At 39.1% G+C, this 19,963-nt stretch overlaps 2 protein-coding genes across 2 annotated transcripts in view; one reads left to right on the plus strand and one right to left on the minus strand.

Annotated features, from left to right (window-relative positions):
• Positions 1–5,470: 5,470 nt before the first annotated feature.
• FKBP14 (FKBP prolyl isomerase 14) lies at positions 5,471–16,855 on the minus strand. Its single transcript, XM_028119254.2, has 4 exons — positions 16,641–16,855; positions 13,503–13,654; positions 10,039–10,166; positions 5,471–7,826 (listed from the first exon to the last, which is right to left on the minus strand). The coding sequence occupies exons 1-4, from the start codon at positions 16,835–16,837 to the stop codon at positions 7,668–7,670; spliced, it is 636 nt and encodes a 211-aa protein (XP_027975055.1). The 5' UTR covers positions 16,838–16,855; the 3' UTR covers positions 5,471–7,667.
• A 1,933-nt stretch (positions 16,856–18,788) lies between these two features.
• PLEKHA8 (pleckstrin homology domain containing A8) overlaps positions 18,789–19,963 on the plus strand; it is a 58,515-nt gene continuing 57,340 nt past the window's right edge. The window contains exon 1 of the mRNA XM_028119356.2: positions 18,789–19,214. Within this exon, the coding sequence (XP_027975157.1) occupies positions 19,175–19,214 (40 nt within the window). The 5' untranslated portion in view covers positions 18,789–19,174. The remainder of the gene's footprint in view (positions 19,215–19,963) is intronic.

The following is a 19,963-nucleotide window of genomic DNA, read 5'->3' on the forward strand; positions in this document are numbered from 1 at the left end:
AACCTTCCAAGAACTAAACAAAGTCTGGCTAAATTGCTGTAGAAATTTGGGGTTCAATTAAAGGAAGACTTCCTTCATGCTTCCAGTGATTAAACAATGATTTGAGACTGAGAGAATGTGTAAAATTTCTGATTCCAGAGGAAGAGTATTTTGTTTTGGACATGCTTCTATTTTCCATGAAAGAGCAGAAGATTGGTATCATTTTGTTTCCTGTTGGATTAATTACCTGGCTTTCAGAGAACTGCGAATAATCTAGGTATGTGGAGATGTTTTAGTTTTTAAATTCCTAATTATTCTTCACTCTCTTTTCCATTGACTTTCTACTATTCAGTCATAAACCAAGCTCTAGGTTTTTACTATTATTACATCCCTTATACCATTGGTTCCAGCTTTTACATGCACAAAAGATTTGACTTTTTGTGTACACAGAGTGATTTATTCCATGGAGTTGGAATCTGTGTCTGCTTCATTTTGATTTTCAAAAAACACCTATTTTTGAAACAAAAATTAAAAGCAGAAATGTTTTACTGTATGAATTTCTCAGATAATCTATTTTTACTATGAATATAAAGAAAGAATTGAGCTTTAAGAATTATTAGGAAATTTCTAGAATAGGCAAATAGATAAAGTAATTTGGTAGTTGTTTAGGGAGTTGGGGGAAAGGGGGGGATTGACCACTAATGGGTATGGGGATTTCTTTTTGATAAGAAAAATGTTCTTTTTTTTTAAAAGATTTTATTTATTTATTTGACAGAGAGAGACAGCAAGAGAAGGAACACAGCAGGGGGAGTGGGAGAGGGAGAAGCAGGCTTCCCGTGGAGCAGGGAGCCGGATGCAGGGCTCGATCCCAGGACTCTGGGATCATGACCTGAGCTGAAGGCAGACGCTTAATGACTGAGCCACCCAGGTGCCCCAATAAGAAAAATCTTCTAAAATTAATTGTAATGGGGGCGCCTGGGTGGCTCAGTCGGTAAGTGTACAACTCTTGATCTCAACTCAGGTTTTTATCTCAGGGTTGTTGAGTTCAAGCCCTGAGTTGGGCTCCATGCTGGGCATGCAGCCCACTTAAAAAAAAATATGTAAAATTAATTGTGATAGTTGTACAACTCTGTGAGTATACTAAAATTTATTGAACTGTACAATTATTGTATTACATACTAATTTAATTTTTTTAAAAGTACCCTACCTCAAAAAAAAAAAAAAAAAAAGACAACCACTGGACATTGCCCAGCTTAGAAGAAGTAGGTCAATGATAAAGAGTGAATACCTTTGAAGAATTATTGCCATAGTAATAAAATGTTAGGAAAAAGGAATCCAAGGAGCAGAGTTGATTTACTGTTCAGTCGTAATGTCAGTAAGAATCAACTTTAGTAGGCTGCTTAATTTTCTTAAAAATTATGATACAAAACAGAAAACCTTGAATACTAATGCATGTGGCAAGAAAAAAAAAAGGCACGTGACATTTTGTAAAAGATTATATACCTTATAAAATTTAGCCAAAACAATGCATGGAAAAACAGGAGAGAACAACTATGTTGCAGGGAAATTTGACAATTCAAGTGGGGATTTCATTGAAAGATCCTTTTTAGTTCTTCCCTATTTTCCTGCAAGTAAAATGTTTCTTATTTTAAAGAAAATTTCCATTATTTATAGTAGTCCTCTTCTTAGTCTACGCAAGTATATTACCCATTTAATTTAATTTAGCTCCTAACTTAAGAGCTACTTAAAAAAATTCTAGAATGTCTCAAGCTAAATGTGTTCTGCACAAAACAGCTGCTCAACAATTCAAGGAGATATGATCATAATAGGAAAAAAACCACCAGTATGTGGTTGAATGTTATATCTTAGTCTCCTGCCCAGAGGTAAAATTATAATCAGTTATATTTTTTTAAAAAGATTTTATTTACTTATTTATTTGAGAGAGAGAGAGAGAGAGAGAGAGAGAGCACATGAGGGGGGGAGGGTCAGAGGGAGAAGCAGACTCCCTGCTGAGCAGTGAGCCTGATGCGGGACTCGATCCCAGGACTCCAGGATCATGACCTGAGCTGAAGGCAGTTGCTTAACCAAGTGAGCCACCCAGGCGCCCTATAATCAGTTATGTTAACATAAGATACACTCTGGCAGAGTAAGTCCAACAAATGAATGAGAAAGTGCTCTAAGAAATTGGAATTAAGGTCTAAAGGGTCTCCCTACCCTTACTTCATTCTTTATAGTAATGAGAACTGTCCCTCAATGCCTCAATTCACATCGTGTGTGACATTGTCTCTACTGCAACTGTTTACTAGGAAGGAAATTACTTTTATCCTATGGCAGTGTGGAAATTTAAATTAAAGAAATGACCTGTAAATTCCCTGAAATCCCCAAGTGGGATATAATTTAGCTGTTACTACAGACCAAGGGGACAGCATTCACTTTACTCTAGATTTTTAGAGTAAAACCTCAGCAAACATCTCATGCAATTTGTGTTTAGATCATAAAATAAATTTAATGTTAGTCTAGCTCCTAGGCACTTAGATTGGCTTTGTAAATTATCGGCTGACTCACACTCACTAAAGTCATCCATTTTATGCCAGACGCTCTATTAGCAGTACAGGACCACAGTGCACTGCTAAACAAAATAATCCATGGAGAGTGTGCTAGGTGTTGCAGATCTCCTGAATCTTCCAAATGTTTGTATCTGTTTCTTTTCCTTAACGATAACCTACGTATATCAAAATGAGTCACTTAATCTCTTTGGTAAACCAAAGTTGAAGGGATTAAAAAAATTATTGTTGGTTTTACATGGAGAACTACTAAGAAATTTTCTCTAAATTGTAAGTGAAACATAGAAATGCAGGCAAAGTACAGAAAGGTTCCAAACTGACCAAATGGAAGTTTAACTGCATGGTAAAGATAAGTCTTCAGAGAGGGGAAATCATGTACTACAGAGAGCATGTCAATGACAATCTTCAATACAAAACGATATACATACATACACACATATGTATGTATACATATATAATCCATTCATTATATATGTATATATTATACACAGCACATAGTTTATACACTATACACACATACATACATATACGTATATTTACGTTTTTAGGAGAATAGTTTTATTTTTTCCTAAATCTTTTTTTAAAAAAAAGATTTTATTTATTTATTTGACAGAGAGAGAGACAGTGAGAAAGGGAACACAAGCAGGGGGAGTGGGAGAGGGAGAAGCAGGCTTCCCACGGAGCAGGGAGCCCGATGTGGCGCTCGATCCCAGGACCCTGGGATCATGACCTGAGCCGAAGGTAGATGCTTAATGACTGAGCCACCCAGGCGCCCTTATTTTTTCCTAAATCTCTTGACCATAGATTCTTCCCAAGGGATAGGCTATAGATAATTCTGAAAAAATAATATAGAACAATAATTTTGGGAAAGTCTGGGACTCTCTTCTCTCTTCTAGTAGGAAAGATGTTCACAAAAACATATTTACTGATGATCTAACTTTTTGCTGTAAGAATTCAGAGTCATAAAAAAATTTCTAACTCTGGGGAAAATACTATCTCTACACAACTTATCCTTTTGACTGTATATTCAGTTTTAGGCACAATTAGTTGCCCCAATGACCAACACTTTACAGAAGACAGAAAAAGACTATTAAGGGAAAAATATAGGAGACTGTATATTCAAGGGCAGGGAAATAGTCAATTGTCTCTCAAATTAAGATTCTTAGACCACCTGCATCTGTATCATCTGGCAAGGGGGTTAAAATTCAGATTCTTGGGCCCAATCCAAGAATTAATCAGAATCTCTGGGGAAAGGGTTCAGGAATCTGCATTTTAAACACATATTCCATGCAATTCTGGTGTACACTAAATTTGAGTGACTGTACATTTCTGCAACATTTAGGAACCAAAGCATACCTCTCCTTGTATTTGAGGGTGGAACTATGAAACCAAGATTTGTAAGGGTCTTTCTCTGCTGTCAGCCTGGAGCTGGAGGTAGAAGAGGCAGGGCTGAAAGCAAAGGCAAAACAGTATTTTTTTTTCAAAATTTTTTTATTTTAGAGCAAGAGAGTGAGAGCACAGGGTGGGGGTGGGGAGGCAGAGGGAGAGAGAGAATCTCAAGCAGACTCCCCACTGAGCATAGAGCCCCAAGACCCAGGGCTTGATCCCACGACCCAGAGATCTTGACCTGAGCTGAAATCAAGTCTGACTTAAGCCACCCTGAGTCCCAAAGAAAAATAATTTTTTTTTAAGATTTTATTTGTCAGGGAGAAAGAGAGCACAAGCAGGGGGAGCAAGGCAGAGCAGGCAGAGGGAGAAGTAGGCTCCCTGCTGAGCAAGGAGCCCAATGCGGGACTCAATCCCAGGACCCTGGGAGCATGACCCGAGCCAAAGGCAGCCGCTTAACCAACTGAGTCACCCAGGCATCCCCCCAAAAATATTTTAAAGAGATAAAAGAATTTACCTTCCAATAAAGACTCCAAAACCAGATGTAAGAATGTATGGATTTCATCGTACTGAAGGGAACATGCAAATCTTACTAAAAAGAATGCTACAGATATTAAGAGACATAAGTACTATAATTTTCATGTTTTCAAATGGGCATATGAATGTATAATCATGTCTTACATTTTAGATCTCAATTCAAACAAAAGTGGGTAAGAAACAAAAACTAAACAAAACACCCTTATGACAAAGTGCTCTGCATCTCTTGAAAATAAATTCCTTGTTATTTTTCCCAGGGTGACTATTACAATGATAATTCATTTTTTTAATAAAAAGGTGAGAGACGTAGTTTTTCCCATAATACTCCACCAAGTTCCTTTTTCTCCTCTTGCAATTTCCAAACAACACTGAGAAATCATCCATACACTCAATTCAGTGGGGACAGATAGATAGCATGCTGATATCTAATAGCATTGTAGATATCCAGAATATCCTATAAATCATGAATGAGTACAAATTCATTTCCACAAGATTCAAATAGCTAATTCCCCATCTGAATCAGAAATCATTGTTTCTTGTTATTTTTATGGCAACCCAGCATTTCCTTTAATTACATAAGGTATTTTATAGTGCTCATTTACTCACCGGGCATTAATCATGATAATGTCCACCTCTTACAAAAAAAAATCCCAAACCAAAACAACAGTGATAACTACCACCAAAACCAAACCAAACAAAACCCAACACATACTCTTTCTCCAGTACCAAACATTCACTATTAACTACTACCCATAATGCTCAATATTTAATGCTTATTTCAAAACAATTTTAAAAGAACCACAGCTTTCCTTCCAAATATATCTAAACAGGATAGATAATCAGAAGCACATTCAAAGTGTCAGTACACTCCTCTCCTATGACAACTTGTCCATCTTCCCCATCTAGTTTCAACATAAAACCTAGAATAATAGGAACATCAATAAAGCTGCTAAGGAAACAGGCACTTGAAGAATTTTTCACAAAACCAATTATTCCCCAAATAAAGTTTATTTTGAAAATACAACATAGTCATATAAATTTAAATAGGACACATCTAGCAATATTAATGAGTCAAATTATATTACAAGTGAGGTCGCCGTTCATGTCTGATTATTCCCATGAATGGAAAGACGTAAAGTTGCAGCTAAACCAAAGGCAGATACTTAAAAACAATCATAACTTATTTATTTACTTTCATTTCATACTTGTGTCTCAATATTTAGATGGGCATTGATATAAGTTCACATGAGATAAAGAAATATGCTCCCCGAATAATCAAAATTCTTTTGACTTTTCCTGCTCAGAGAGCATCGCAGTAATGTCTATACAAGGTAACACCACATGACAAGCTCATTCCTTCCCAATGAACACAGCATAAGGCTTTCAGCATTGTGGTTCCTAACTCCTCCAGGTTGAGGAAAATAGCAGTGACAATTTAAGAGTTTTCTACATATAGCTGACTTCATCAGAAAAAGGTGTTACATATGTTCTTCCCAAGACCTTTATGTTTTAGTGAGGAAAATGCAATATACAACTAGTGAAAATAGCCTGTATATGATATAATAATTATTTGTAATTCTCGAAACACACACACACACACACACACACACACACACACACACACACACAAACCTAGAGGTAAACAAGAATGAAAGAACTAAGACACACACCTGGACCCTCTCACAGTACAGGGTTTTTGAGGCAATTCAGTGCTAACCCCAACAATGAAACCAGAGACATTTCTAGATCGGGGGAGCATTCAAAAGCACCCAAAATAGCCAGTAAACCATCTTCAAAGGATAAGGACCCAAAGACAAAAAACAGCATTGACTGGTAGAACACAACTGAAGAGAGAATTAAGCCCAATGAAGTCAAAGGAGGGCAATATAAGATACTGAACTTGGGGACTGTAATCTTGTTGCACACATTAGCTGTTGACCTCGGGCAAAACAATCTCTTTGAAGAATAATTTCCTCATCTATAAAATAGGTACACTAAGATCCACCAGCTTTGTTCATAGGCTTCAGAACAATGAAAATCAAAGACAACGATGCACTTGAGATCACTCTGTAAACGATAAAGAACTATTCTTAATAAAGGGAGATTTGGGGGCTTTTTCAAAGTAATAAGGATAAAAGCCAATTTCAGGTAAAATTATAAGATCATCCACTTTTTTAACCCAGAACAGATTTCTATGTAATAGTAGCTGCTGTGGGTCTGTGTCATATTTTGATAAGCAGAAATGGGAAATTTTGATTGGCTTAATAAATTTCGCTCATGATATAATGTTATTGTAGTATAATGCACTAGTTATAGATTTTGTTCATTAATAAACCAGGAAGGGTCATTGGCTAGACTTAAAAAGTAAGCACTGACTCAAAAACTAATGATGTAATGTATGGTGATTAACATAACATAAAAAAAAAAGAAAGAAATATTATGGAGATTCAAAAAAAAAAAGTAAGCATTGACTAAATACACTCTCTTCCTCAGTTACAAAATTTTGACACCTTATTACAAAGAACCAGACACATAAATAATTTGTCCTATTAATCATTATAGGTTATTAGTCACTAGGAACAGAACCTTATACACCTTAAGTCTTGGGCAGAAGGTTTCAATGTATACGTATTTATAAGTCATTATTAACTTTGTTACTCACTTCAGCATTGCACATCTCCTCAGTAGAACAGTAACTGTTAACAAGGCCAATTCAACAACCATTTCCTCTTTGCTTAAACAGACTCAAAGGCAGTTACAGACACACTGTCTCATTATAACATGAAAATAGTAAGCCTTGGGCTATTGCACAAATGTCAGTATCTAACTTGGAGAAAATAGAGGGAAGTAGAAAGAGAGGAAGCTGATTTGTGCTATAACCTGGTCTTATTTGGACATGCTCCCAGCTGCAATATTTTAAAGTTACAAGTAAACAAGTAAAACAGAAGGCTTCATATGTGAAAGTAGAAAATAGTCCAGAAGTCTTCTATTCAAAGACAAATTAATTTTTTCTTCCCAATAACTCACCAGAAAGAAATAGGCATTTAGGAATCCTAAGGGCTTCTTCAAATAATATTCAGAAAAATATATAAAAATAAAAAACAGAACAAGAACAGCACATTATTTAAAAGTAAGACTTTTTAAAAAAATGGTTGCCCTGTCTTTAAGGATGCATGCCATATAAAATGGGAACATGTATCTCTATAACTCATCGTGTTTATATGTAAATTCTCTGGCAGATATAAATCCATCTTTGTCTTCATCTTCTTTATCAAAAATATCCTCCACCAAAACATCATGATGACTTTCATTCACCACTGCACCATGCTTTTCAAACTCCTTCTTTAAATACACTTTAACCTACAAAATAACAGGTCTCATTAATAATTCTAATTCATAAGATACCCACATCAAGCCAGTTAATATCACAGAGTGGACTGGTAGTTCATTTGATTATATAGCACAATGACTAAACAACTACAATATATTTCTAATGACAGTAAAAGAATTTCAAGGAATTTTTTCCCCTTAAAAACAGTTGTTCTGCTACAGTAGAGACACAGAATATTGCTCAGAGGCAAAGATAAGGCTTATATTATCTGAAAAACACCCAATGAAAGCATATTATCTATTCTTAATCTGAGTCTAAATAAAGCCAAGCATTTGAAAGACCGTAGTCTTTCACTCCACTGAATTATCCAGATCTCATTTTCTAACTAGGGTCAGAATTCCAGATAGTTCTCTTAAAATAAGATTAAAGGATGGCATTTTTTAAACTTATATTTTAGAATTTTTAAAATTTTATTATTTAAAAAAAATCCAGTATGACATACAGTGTTACATTAGTTTCAGATGTACAATATAGTGAGTGATTCAATAATTCTATACATTACTCACAGCTCATCATGGTAAATGTACTCTTAATCCCCTTCACTTATTTCATCCATCCTCCACCTGCCTCCCCCCTCTCCTAACGGCATTTTTTAATTTAAGTAAGTGTCTGGTAATAGTACATGCCATGGACCTGACTATGATCATGCCTCATGACCTTCCAATCTCAGAAATTAAAGCAAAATCCAGCCTAGTGAGTGCTTAGACTGAAATTTTCCACTCTCGTTCAGACATTTAAAGATATAAACAAAATACTGCTCTTAATTACCCACTAGATTCACCATAATGCAGTTCAACCTGTATTTTCATTTTTAATCAGATCTCTAGTACTCCTTCTGTTAGATCAGTAATTTCAAATCCTTCCCCCCTTACGACCAATATGCAAACATATGACATACATTTACTTTTAAGATTCAGGAGACTTAATGAAGTTGTAAAAAAAAAAAAAAGGATGATTAAAGCTAAATGGATTAATATAGAATGTATCTCTAGGATATACTGTGTGAATAAAGCAAGATGCCAAATATTATGTATATCATGCTACTTTTTGTGTAAGAAAAGGGGAAATAGGAAAATGTATTCATGTTTGTTTGTATTTGCATAAAGAAACACTGGAAGGATACATTAGAACCCAACAAAACAGCATGCAGAAGGGGGTAGATCACACAGTAGAAGAGGATGTGGGTGGGAAAAAGACTTATTAAACACCTTTTTTAATTGGATTGATTTTTTTTTGAACCATGTTAATGTGTTGTATATTTAAGATTTTTGTTTAATGAAAGGTAATTAAAATTTATCTTGGACAGAATAAAGTCCTATGACTGGTAATACTACGAGGTGTTATAAATTGAGTAACTGTAGATCATGACCCTGTGACTTCATAACAACTGCACTTATTTAAGACTTAATCATTTCCTGGCCATTATAATGAAATCGATCAAAACAGAAAAAGGGACTTGATTTCTGACCAGCCAAGGAGGACGGAGAACATGGACAAACAGAAAAACACAGAGTAGATGTCTACCTCCACTTCTTTCCCCACAGCAGCCAGACCAAGACAGGTATATGTAAAAATGGCTGCAAAAGCCTAAATAAATTATAGAGAAAAGACTTCTTGCTTTCTCCTTACTCAGACAACAGGACTAAGAGGGGGCTGGGAAAGTTCTCCTGCTCTGGAAAACCCAGCCTGGAGTCTCCTTTCTCCAGGTGTGAACCAGAACAAAACAGCATGTTGAGCTGTTTGCTGCTAATTGCTAGGAAATTACAAGTGCATTTAACAGACAGTTTACAGTTTACAGTTTTAAACAGAAACCTGAGATATTTCTCAGGACATCTATGTTTCTTATATAGCAACTCCAAAATGGGAATTGTCTTAGCAAAATGGATCTTTCAAAAACTCAGAGTGAGGACAAGATACAGTGAACCTTAAGCATGGTGGGGGTGAGGGGGGCAGGGGCAAAGGAATGAATGATGTTTCTTAAGTCTCAATATATTTCTCATCAAAACAAGGATTTCCTATTTAAAAAAAAAAAAAAGCCAACATTCAAAGCATCAGTATTTTAAGAAAATTTATAAATAATGTTTTATCCAAGTAAAAATACATTTTCTTTAAAAATATATTTTTTAAAAAGTGAGAAGAAAGAAACAAAGAAAGAAAGGAATATGAGGAAGGAAAGATCACCTCAGCTTTAGAGAGTTTCCAGTCATCATTAAGATCCATTTCTTGGAATGATTCATGAGATCTTGGTCCATTTCGAATCTCCAGGAGATCAATGTTGAATATCAGTGTACTCTCTGGGGGAATTTTACCTGACATGAGGAGAGGGAGGTTAAATTTTATTTAAACAATCCCAGAGTTTTTATGACACAAAACATGTGAAACTGAATAAAATATTCTTTTGATTGAATTAAATGAAGAGCCTTCCTAACATTATCACATGTAAATTACTTATAATTATATTTTACTCAAACAAATAGAATAGAGAAGGAATAATCCAAACTAGTAGATCAAAAGCAGTCTGTTTCTGGCTTTGCAATTACAAATTGCTTTGTACACACAAACACACACATACATACAGATATACCTAAAGGCCGGGTATTAAATTTCAAATATAAGTAAGATAGTACATATTACATGCCAAGAATGACTTAAAGGGATTTAGATAATTCAGAGTTAATTACAGTACAAGTGATTTACTAACTCTGGGGTCGCCAAAAGTCCTGACCTAGAAATACATATAGTACTGCCATCTCTACCACTGGGAGGCAGCATCTAGCTGAGTGAGATCTAGTGTCATACCAGCTTGCTAGCTGGTTGGAGCTTACTCCTGCCCTTCTTTTAGCCTATTTCCTCATCTGTAAAATGCAGAATCTGTTGGGAGGATGAAGGAAGATAAATCCATGCAAAATATTTAGCATTATACTTGATAAATAGTGAGCTCTCGGTATATGTTAATAAGATATAATTCTCTTACAGGCTTTAAAAACAATACAGAAAGCTTCAACAATTTCAGAAAGTTAGGCAACACCCCCTCTGATATAGAACATTATACCTATTTTGAAGAAATTTCATTAGAGAAGAAATTAAAACAAATTTCTGAGAAGGGAGATAAAAATCTTTAAAAATGAAAAAAGCTTTGTTAAAGTCCCAGGGACCTTAAAAAAAAAAAAACTTTCTGGGAAGTATGAACAATTTTTTTTCCACTTGTTTTCTTATAACTATATTTAACATACAGGTCTAGGTAAACATTACAAATATTTCTTAGCCCCCACCACCACCACCCCACACCCAAATCCCACATATTTCCATGAAAGAGCGTTTGTTAAGTATTAAAGAGAAAGAACTTACACTGTGTGCCCAAGCTTACCGCTCCAGATCTAGACAGAGAAGGGCCATGCACTAGGTCGTTGACCAAACTGGTTGTCTTTCCGCAGGAGGCATGCAAACATGATACCAAAGGACTACAAAATTAGTGTTTAATACATATTAGCAGAGTTAGTTTCATGGCTCTCAGTTTGGAGGAAATGACTCAAATTTAGATCTCTACTTGTTATAAAGTAAAACTGAATTAAATACAGTAGGGAGAAAGAGTAATGGACTAATACTACATACACATTATAGGTGAGACAATACAGATACAGCAGAAAGATAAAAGAATACATTTGAACATCAGAGAAACATTTTCTCGATACTTGATTTTCTTCTCTAAAGAGATTATTAAAATAAGAATTGAATTTGGTTAGTAAATTCCATTCTGTGCATAAGATTTATATAGCAAGTTCCATTTTAGAATATACAATGCTTCACAGATGGCACTTACTTTTTTCTCAGAAAACTGGGGCTAGGATTCTCACTTTGTAAATGGTTAAGCTTAGACCTAGGGATACTGTGAAGTCTATATTTCTACAGAATCAGAGTGGTTCCCTGTCTGGTTCTGATGACCACTTAATAATTTTTTCAGGGCACCTGAGTGGCTCAGTCAACTAAGTGTCCCACTCTTGGTTTCGGCTCAGGTCATGATCCCCTGGGTCATGAGATTGACTCCTGGGGAGGGCTCTGCACTCAGCGGGGAGTCTGCTTGAGATTCTCTCCTTCTGCCCCTCCCCCCACTCACTCACCCATGTGTACTCTCTCTCTAAAATAAATAACTCTTTAAAAAATAATAATTTTTTCCTTCATTATGTAATACATGCCCATCATACAGAATTTGGAAGAGGCAGAACCAGAAATAAAAGTAAATTCCCAGTAGGGGCGCCTGAGTGGCTCAGTTGGTTGAGCGTCTGCCTTCAGCTCAGATCATGATCCCAGGGTTCTGGGATCGAGCCCCATATCAGGTTCCCTGCTCAGTGGGGACTCTGCTTCTCCTTCTCCCTCTGCTTCTCCCCTGCTTGTGCTCTTTCTCTCTCTGTCAAATAAATAAATAAAATCTTTAAAAGAAAAAACATATTTAAAAATAATTCCCAGCTGTCCATTGTTATCATTCTTAATTATATCCTTGCGATTCACTCTGTATGTGCATATACTTTTTTCTAATACTTACTCTTATATATTCTACAGCTTTATTTTCCAATTTTACATATAACATTATGTCATACACACTTGGATATAATTTTTTAATCTTTGAAATGCCATTTTTAAATAACTGGGCCCTATTTTATTTAGCTAAAGCCTTCTCATTATCCACTGAAGTTGGTTCCAATTATTTTTGCTATTAGGAACAATGTAGTAATGGACATCCCTGTTCATAAATCTTTCTCCTGATATCTGATTATTCCCTTAGGTTAAATTAGAGAAGAATTATAGGGCACATACATATCCTATACAGGAAACATCATCTGGCCTCTTGTAAACAGCCCGATGGAAAGCTACATGGCTTTCCACCCAAACAGCAGGTGTGCATGCCCGCCCTGCAACAAACTAGCACAAAGTCTCTTGGAAGCAGCTAGCCCATTTGCTTCTGTTTTATCAAACTCATTTCATGTCACTCCATTTATTTTTATAAATGAATGATAAAAAAAGTTATAAAACAACTTTAAAACAAGAGTGGAAACAACCTCCAAAAAAAAGCTTTGTTGTAGAAAACTTCAGTTGTGAGTCACCAGCAGCCCACATCTAACCCTCATTCAGTGCCTTAATCATCTATATTTTACATGTTCAACTCATCAAAACACGTCTGTGGAATAAATTTCTTTTTGCATTGTTAAATTGATGAGTTTCAGCTGGGGAGGAAGAAAAATTTCTGGAAGTGGATAGTGGTGATCCTTGTACAACATGTGAATGTTCACAGTGTCACTGAACTGTACACTTAAAAAATGGTTAAAATAGTAAACATTATGTTATGGTTATTTTTTTTTAAATATTTTTTTTAAAAAAAACCATTATTTGGGTTAATATGGTGGTTAATTGTTAATGATAGAGTTGAAGGTTCCAGAACTTCTTATCATTAGCTCAGCTGACTATTAAGATATGATGGCTTTAATTTGACCATTTCAAATGATAATCAAGACACAATCATACTTCCAAAAGAAATACACATCCTCTACTTACTTTTAGGGAAAAAAAACACATGGTAGTTACTCTGATTTCGGTCTCCTAATCCAGGGAAGAACTCCAACGCTATAGTAAAAATGTAGAGTTGTTATTACCTTTTCCTTCTTTTCCATAGCCCAGGGCGGGAGGAATGGTGAGCTTTCTCTTCTCTCCTACACACATTCCCTTCAAGCCCTGGTCCCAACCTTTGAGAGCCTCCAGGATGCCCAAGGTAAACCAAATGGGCTGACCATTGTTATGTTTGTGACTACAATAGAAAGAAAACACATTAGAACTGTTTAGAAACTCTATTTTTTTATTGCTGTGGTGTATTTTTTTTCCACCCACAAGTGATTCAGTTTGGAAATTAACAAAAACAGCTATATACATACACACAAAACCAAGTCAATTTTGTAATTCATTGCCCGTATTTCTTGATGCAAACTTCACACAATTGACTCAGGTAGAGAAGAGCAGAGGGAGTAATAATAAAAACAGTTAATAGCTATTTGCGATTTATTGTGTACCAGGTATTCCCCTAAATGCTTTTCTTCTTTTAACTCTGACAATAATCATCTGAGGTAAGTACCATTATTTCCCTATTGTACAGAGGAGGAAACTGAGGTTAAGTGTGCCAGTATTTGATCCAACTCCAAAGTTCAAGGTCTTAACCACACGGATGCTGTCCCAGGAAAATCTTAAGGGGGCAGAAGAGGGAAAAAATAATGGAAAATGTGAGAGTTTGGGAAGGAAGATGAGAAGCTAAGGAGAATTTACTGCCAAGACATGTGGGTCCATACCCACACGGACACTGGACAGTCAGGGACACAGCACCTTCTAGCCTACCCACAAACTGTCCTGATGTACAGCCTGGTGATGGCTCTGACAGGTGGAAAAGGCTGTTCTTCAACCCTTAACCCTTAGATACTAGCTATAGGCATCTTCTGTGGGGCTCTGCAGGGAAGCCTGGAGGAGTGGCCCCTCAAGGACTGACAGAGAAGGAAATAGTCAAAGTATCCTGGCTCATGAGCTGGAGAGAGGCCAGCCTAAGAAACCTAGCTGGCAAGCTACTAGGGAACTTACAGGCTGAGTAGTGCCTGAGCCCCAAATAGCTCCCTCTCAGTGCAATAAGGGAAGTGTTCTCAAAGATATCTTATAGGTGAGAAAGAGAAATCACTGTTAGGTTTCACGGGCACCATTGTTACTAAATCCAAGTAAAGGCCATTACTTCTTCTTTTCCTTAATTTCCCCCCATGACTAAAGAAACAAATTACCAACTGTAAAAGACTTGGGAAGGCTAGAAAAGAATAAAGAAGGAAGAAAACAATCTGACACCCTGCGCTGACTACAGTTTTGACACATTTCTTTCTTGTCACAGCTAAAGGATTTAAGCTCTTTACCACACAGGCTAGCGTTCTAGAAATGGCAAACATGCTTTACAGTGGACCATTTGATGGTAATTCTTCACAATACTCAGGGTTAGCAGTTTCTAACCATTTACACTGAGGCCGCATGACAACAGTCCCCTCATCAGGTACTAGAACTTTAGTAGCCAACTGCCAAATAATGTCTTATGGCTACCACTAAAGTCCACATAGATTCTGAGACCTGAAAGAAATCAGGCTGTGTCAACATCGGACTAAAAATAAAGACGTGAGGGGCGCCTGGGTGGCTCAGTTGTTAAGTGTCTGCCTTCTGCTCAGGTCATGATCCCAGGATTCTGGGATAGAGCCCAGAAGGAAGCCTGCTTTTCTCCCTCTCCCACTCCCCCTGCTTGTTTCCCTCTCTCTCTGTCTCTCTCTGTCAAATAAATAAATAAAATCTTAAAAAAAAAAAAAGATGTGGTTGAAAATTTAAAACGCAAATCTTAATACTGTCTAACGTTCACTGTGGCACTGGCCTTGTTGATAAGGAGATAGAGCTGTTGAGAATTCTATGGCAAGCCACTGTTTTGGAAAGTTTTGGAAGGGCTAACAGAGTTCAGAGAAGGGTGCCATTCACTTCTCCAAAGACATACCAGGACTGAATGCTTAATGAAGGCAGGTCATCAAAAACCAGATCTAGGAGGGTCCACAAAGTTTCACTACTTTAGTTCATCCCATTCTCTCTACCTGGAACGTCCTCTCTGCCCCCATTCTCGACCGGAAGGAACCCTCCACCCATCTTTCAAGGCCCATCTCAATTATGATCTCTGGGAAGTCTTCTCTTTCTCCACCTCTCAGAGATAAATAATTCCAGACTCCATTATGCTTTGTGAACATTTGAACATTCTGTACTATACAGCATGAGTTATTGACTTATCTTCTTCCTCTGTAGATGATGGACTGCTGGAGGACAAGAATCCAGTCTTAATCACTTTTGCATCCTCAAGGCCTGACTTGTGGCCCCTCAACAAGGGTTTGTTAGATGGACAGATAAATGAATGGACAAGGATGGAAAAGCCACAATTTTTCAATCTCCCTAGTATCAAGCACAGGGCCTAACATAAAAGAAATGCTCAATAAATACTTTTGGAATGGAATGAAGAGAATCAATGCCTAATTAGAAATCAGTACACTTGGTAGAACTTTTCCATGTTGCAATTTCTTTGTTTATAGAACAGAAAAAATGATAGTGTAACCACCTGAAAATCCTTCACTGTAGGTATTGGATTAATCTTCCATAACCACACCCACACCCATCAATGAAGTCTTTGAATTTCTAGAAAGAAACAAATAATGAAACAAATCATGGTACTGTGCCTTGACCAAAATGTCATCTGTAAGAATAATGATTAAATAGATCAATGGACTAGCATTAGCATACCCTACAACAAGCAAATAAATGATTGTGTATTCTTCTCATGAAGTTGCTGTGAAAAGTTTTAAGTAAATTTCACCTACACCAAATAAAAAATGGAATTAGGTCATTTCCCTTGGGAATGGAGTTTGAAAAATGAGAATTCCTTTAAGTTTTTTTTCTACGTATTGCCTAACTATGCATCTAGATATTTCTGGAGTATTTCAACGATTCTAGCGCTAATTTTTATAATAAAAATTAACCCTTTATCCTTACCACATGTTTCCAATAAGAACTTCAAAGGCCCCGTTATATAAGATTGTCGTTAAACGATTTCCCTTCCCAAAGAAGGAAATAATATATTGCAGTTTTTTTAAAAGAGAGGTAAACCCTGGTACAGGCTACCTTTCCTGCCCGAGAGCGGGCATAAGTGGGTGGGTTCTTCACTATTTTACCTTCAAGGTATAATTACTTACGTAGAGTGAAATAAGGAGCCATCCTTTTCTAAGTAGCCTTCATAATGGACCAACATCAAATCCCCCCCTTTGGTCTTGCGATGGCAGATGAAAGGCTTCTGAAGCACCTCAATCTTCACTTCTGGTTCAGGGATCAGAGCCCCACTCAAAGAAGTGACCAACAGCGTCAGCACTGCGTTGCACAAGAAAAGCCTCATGTTGCTGGAGCAGGAAAGAAGTTCCTACAAAAACAAAGAAAGGGACCCCGACCTCATAGAGCTAAGAATGTAGTTGAAGCCTTAAGGACAAACACCTCTGGCACGTTCATAATTCTCTGTTCCTAGCAGACGTGGCACATTTACTACGACAACTTTCCCACGCACTGCGAACCCACCTATAAAGAGTTAAACTCCAAACCCGGGTCTGACTGGCTCTCACAGCTCGGCCGCCGGAGAAGGACGGCTTCCCATTGGCTTGCGGTGCTGTCCGCTGGAGCCTCTCAAACCAATGATGCTGCAATAATTACAGCTGGGCGGAGCCGGGCACCAATCCGGCTGCGAACCGCAGGGAGTGGTCCTAGAGTTCGGCTGATTAAAGTATTCCATAACCTCGGACTTCTGGGGACAGAGTGACCTGAGGACCTAACCGGAAACGCCTCCGGCAGATTTACATCTGTAAAATATGCAGGCTTAGTTTGCGCGGAAGAGTCCTGGGCCAGGTGAAAGGGTAGTGGTTTCCGGAAACACTCGTTTACTCTGGCGGATGCTGAGAGGCCGCCCTCAGGATTCCACAATCCTGCTGCTGCGATTATTTAATTTACGGTATAAACGATAAAGACTTCAATAGTTCTGTAGGGTTCGCAAAGCGCGTTCCGTTCCCGTGCGTAAACCCCACAACACGGCCAGTAAAGCAGGGTCTTTAATCCCAGCTAAATGATAAGTGTATCTGGGCTAGGGGAGGTTAAGTGTCCCGCTTAAAGTTGCTCAGCCTCAAAGCAGTTGAGTTCCGCCTTCAAACCAGGTCTTTGATTCATTCTACAACACCGCATAATGTTATGGCTGCTAATAATTTATCACTTAGGTGGTGACCGTACTGATAGCGTCTATCGTGAAAAAGGACGTACAGACCTCCACTTTAAAAAAGAAACAGTAATCACGCTTATAAGGTACATTGGTTCATCTTAGCTTAAAATTATTGGCTTTACCTTTTTTGCCTAATTTCAAAAGCAAAACATATTCATTATAGTCGATTTGGAAGAAACTGGAAAGCACGAAAGTAGGTTTTCCGGTTAAAATACAGGAGTCGAACTAAATACGAATTTCAGACAAACAACGAATTCATCGTTCTGTATTTTATTTGCTAAATCTGGCCATCTTATGCTAAAGAAAAAGAGAGAGAGAAAAAAGATCGTCTATAGCGCCACCATCTACAAAGAATCACCTTGACATTTTTGGTGCATGCTTCTGTGACATACGACTAAAATAATCTGGACCAGATTGTACACTTGGTTTCGTAACCTGCTCTTTCCACTTAATCTGTTGTTAACATTTTCCCTGGTCAAATATCCTTAGCACAGTACCTTCTCCCACTTTAATATGCTTAGGAATCCCCCGGAGAATCTTGTTAAAATACAGATTTCGACTCAGGAAGCCTGGGTTTGGGGAGACATCCTGCAATTTCGACAAGCTCCTAGGTGATGCCAATGCTGCTGTCCATGGATCACACTTCCAGTAGCGAGGCCTTAGGGTTTAGACATGTTTACTAGCCGCACAGTATCCTATCGTGAAATTCCTATCAACTCCGTAGGCTCTATTGCTGGCTACCTCGATTTTGTGGGATCAATTAGCCTTGAAATAAGAATTGGACCCTGTCTGGGAACTAGAACGCAGGAGGCACCCCCAAACATCGAGAGGTGGGTTCTTCCCAATCTACGGTACCATTAACAGTCAGGACTGTATCCCACACTGGTCCCCAAGGATCTCCCTCCTTCCCGCAGACCGGACGCCTACACCCAAGCCCGCCTCGCAGGACTCAATTACCCTGCCAGCCCCTCCCGCTGCGTCAGCCCCGCCGCCGCCGCCAACGCCGCGGTTGCTGCCAAACCCCGGAGTAGATTTCGGGAACGTACGTGCGGACGGCGCATTGGGCATGCGCAAGGGGGCCCCGGGCCCGGCGGGCTGAGGACTCAGGTTGCTCGCTGTTGCGCCGCCAGCTCCCCTCGCCAGCGGCAACTGGGAGGTTGCAGCCACCACTCGGGCCCACCGGGTGCTTGGCCTCCTTGTGAACAGTGCGCCGGCTCCACAGCGTGGGCCCCCAGGCCGGCCGCGTCCTCACGTGCCGAGGCAGCCGCAGTGACCCCGCCCCCGGGCCGAGGATGTGAGACTGGCCGGGCGTCCCCGCACCGGGCCCGGGCGCCGGGAGTCGGCGGCTCGGCAGCGCTGGGCGATGGCCCTGCTGCCGGTGCTCCTCGCCTCCTGGGGCTTGGGGCAGTGAGGGGGCCGGCGGGCGAGGGGAAACGGCCCCGGCGCGGCGGGGACCAAAGGACCTCGGGCGCCATGGAGGGGGTTCTGTACAAGTGGACCAACTATCTGAGCGGTGAGTGGGGGGCGCGCCAGACGCCGGGTCCTTTGTTTGAGCGGCCGGAGGGCGGTGTCGGGACGCGAGCCCTTCGGGTCGGGGTTATGGTCCCTCCTGAAGCCAGAGAGGCCTGCACGGGCCGGGAATATTTCCCCAAAGCTATTCTTATGGGTGACGGTGTCACCCATGCTGTACGGACACAGCCCCTTGTTGGTGCTGGGTGAGGGCCGTAGCTGCCCTTTCACTTCAAGGGAAGCTATGAAATACTGAGCTTTGCGGTGACTTGAAAGGCAGGATGCCCTCGGTGTCAGAGGGAGGGGGGCGCTGACTCTCGCAGTGGGGTCTTCTGGGAATCTGTCGAATTCTGGCGAAGGAACCGGTCTCGCCTGGCCCTCAGATAGGTTGGAGGGTTTCAAATGAATGCCAAAGGTGAGCTGGAATTCCAGAGGCGAAACGTCCTTTTTCAAACAAAGTCCCCAGTGCAAACACTTTCTTTTTGTCACCTTCGGAGTCATCTGTGCGGACCAACGTATCAGAGTTCCATCTCAACAGTTTCAAAGATCCAAAGTATGTACACAGTATTTGCTTTTCTCACTGAGCATTCTTTTTGTTTTACAGACTCAGAAATTACCATAAGATGAAACCGTAGCAACTGTTTCGTTGCACTTCTGAGCAGAATGGCTTAAAAAGAGTACCCCGCCCCCTTTCCAATGTGTGGAAGTACTTTATTTCGTATCTTGGAAGGTCATAACTATTCTCCAGCTGTG

Source organism: Eumetopias jubatus, unplaced genomic scaffold (genome assembly GCF_037043125.1).
Source record: "Eumetopias jubatus isolate StellerSeaLion01/CBP00866 unplaced genomic scaffold, mEumJub1_p1.0 scaffold_14, whole genome shotgun sequence".
NCBI classification, from domain to species: domain Eukaryota; kingdom Metazoa; phylum Chordata; class Mammalia; order Carnivora; family Otariidae; genus Eumetopias; species Eumetopias jubatus.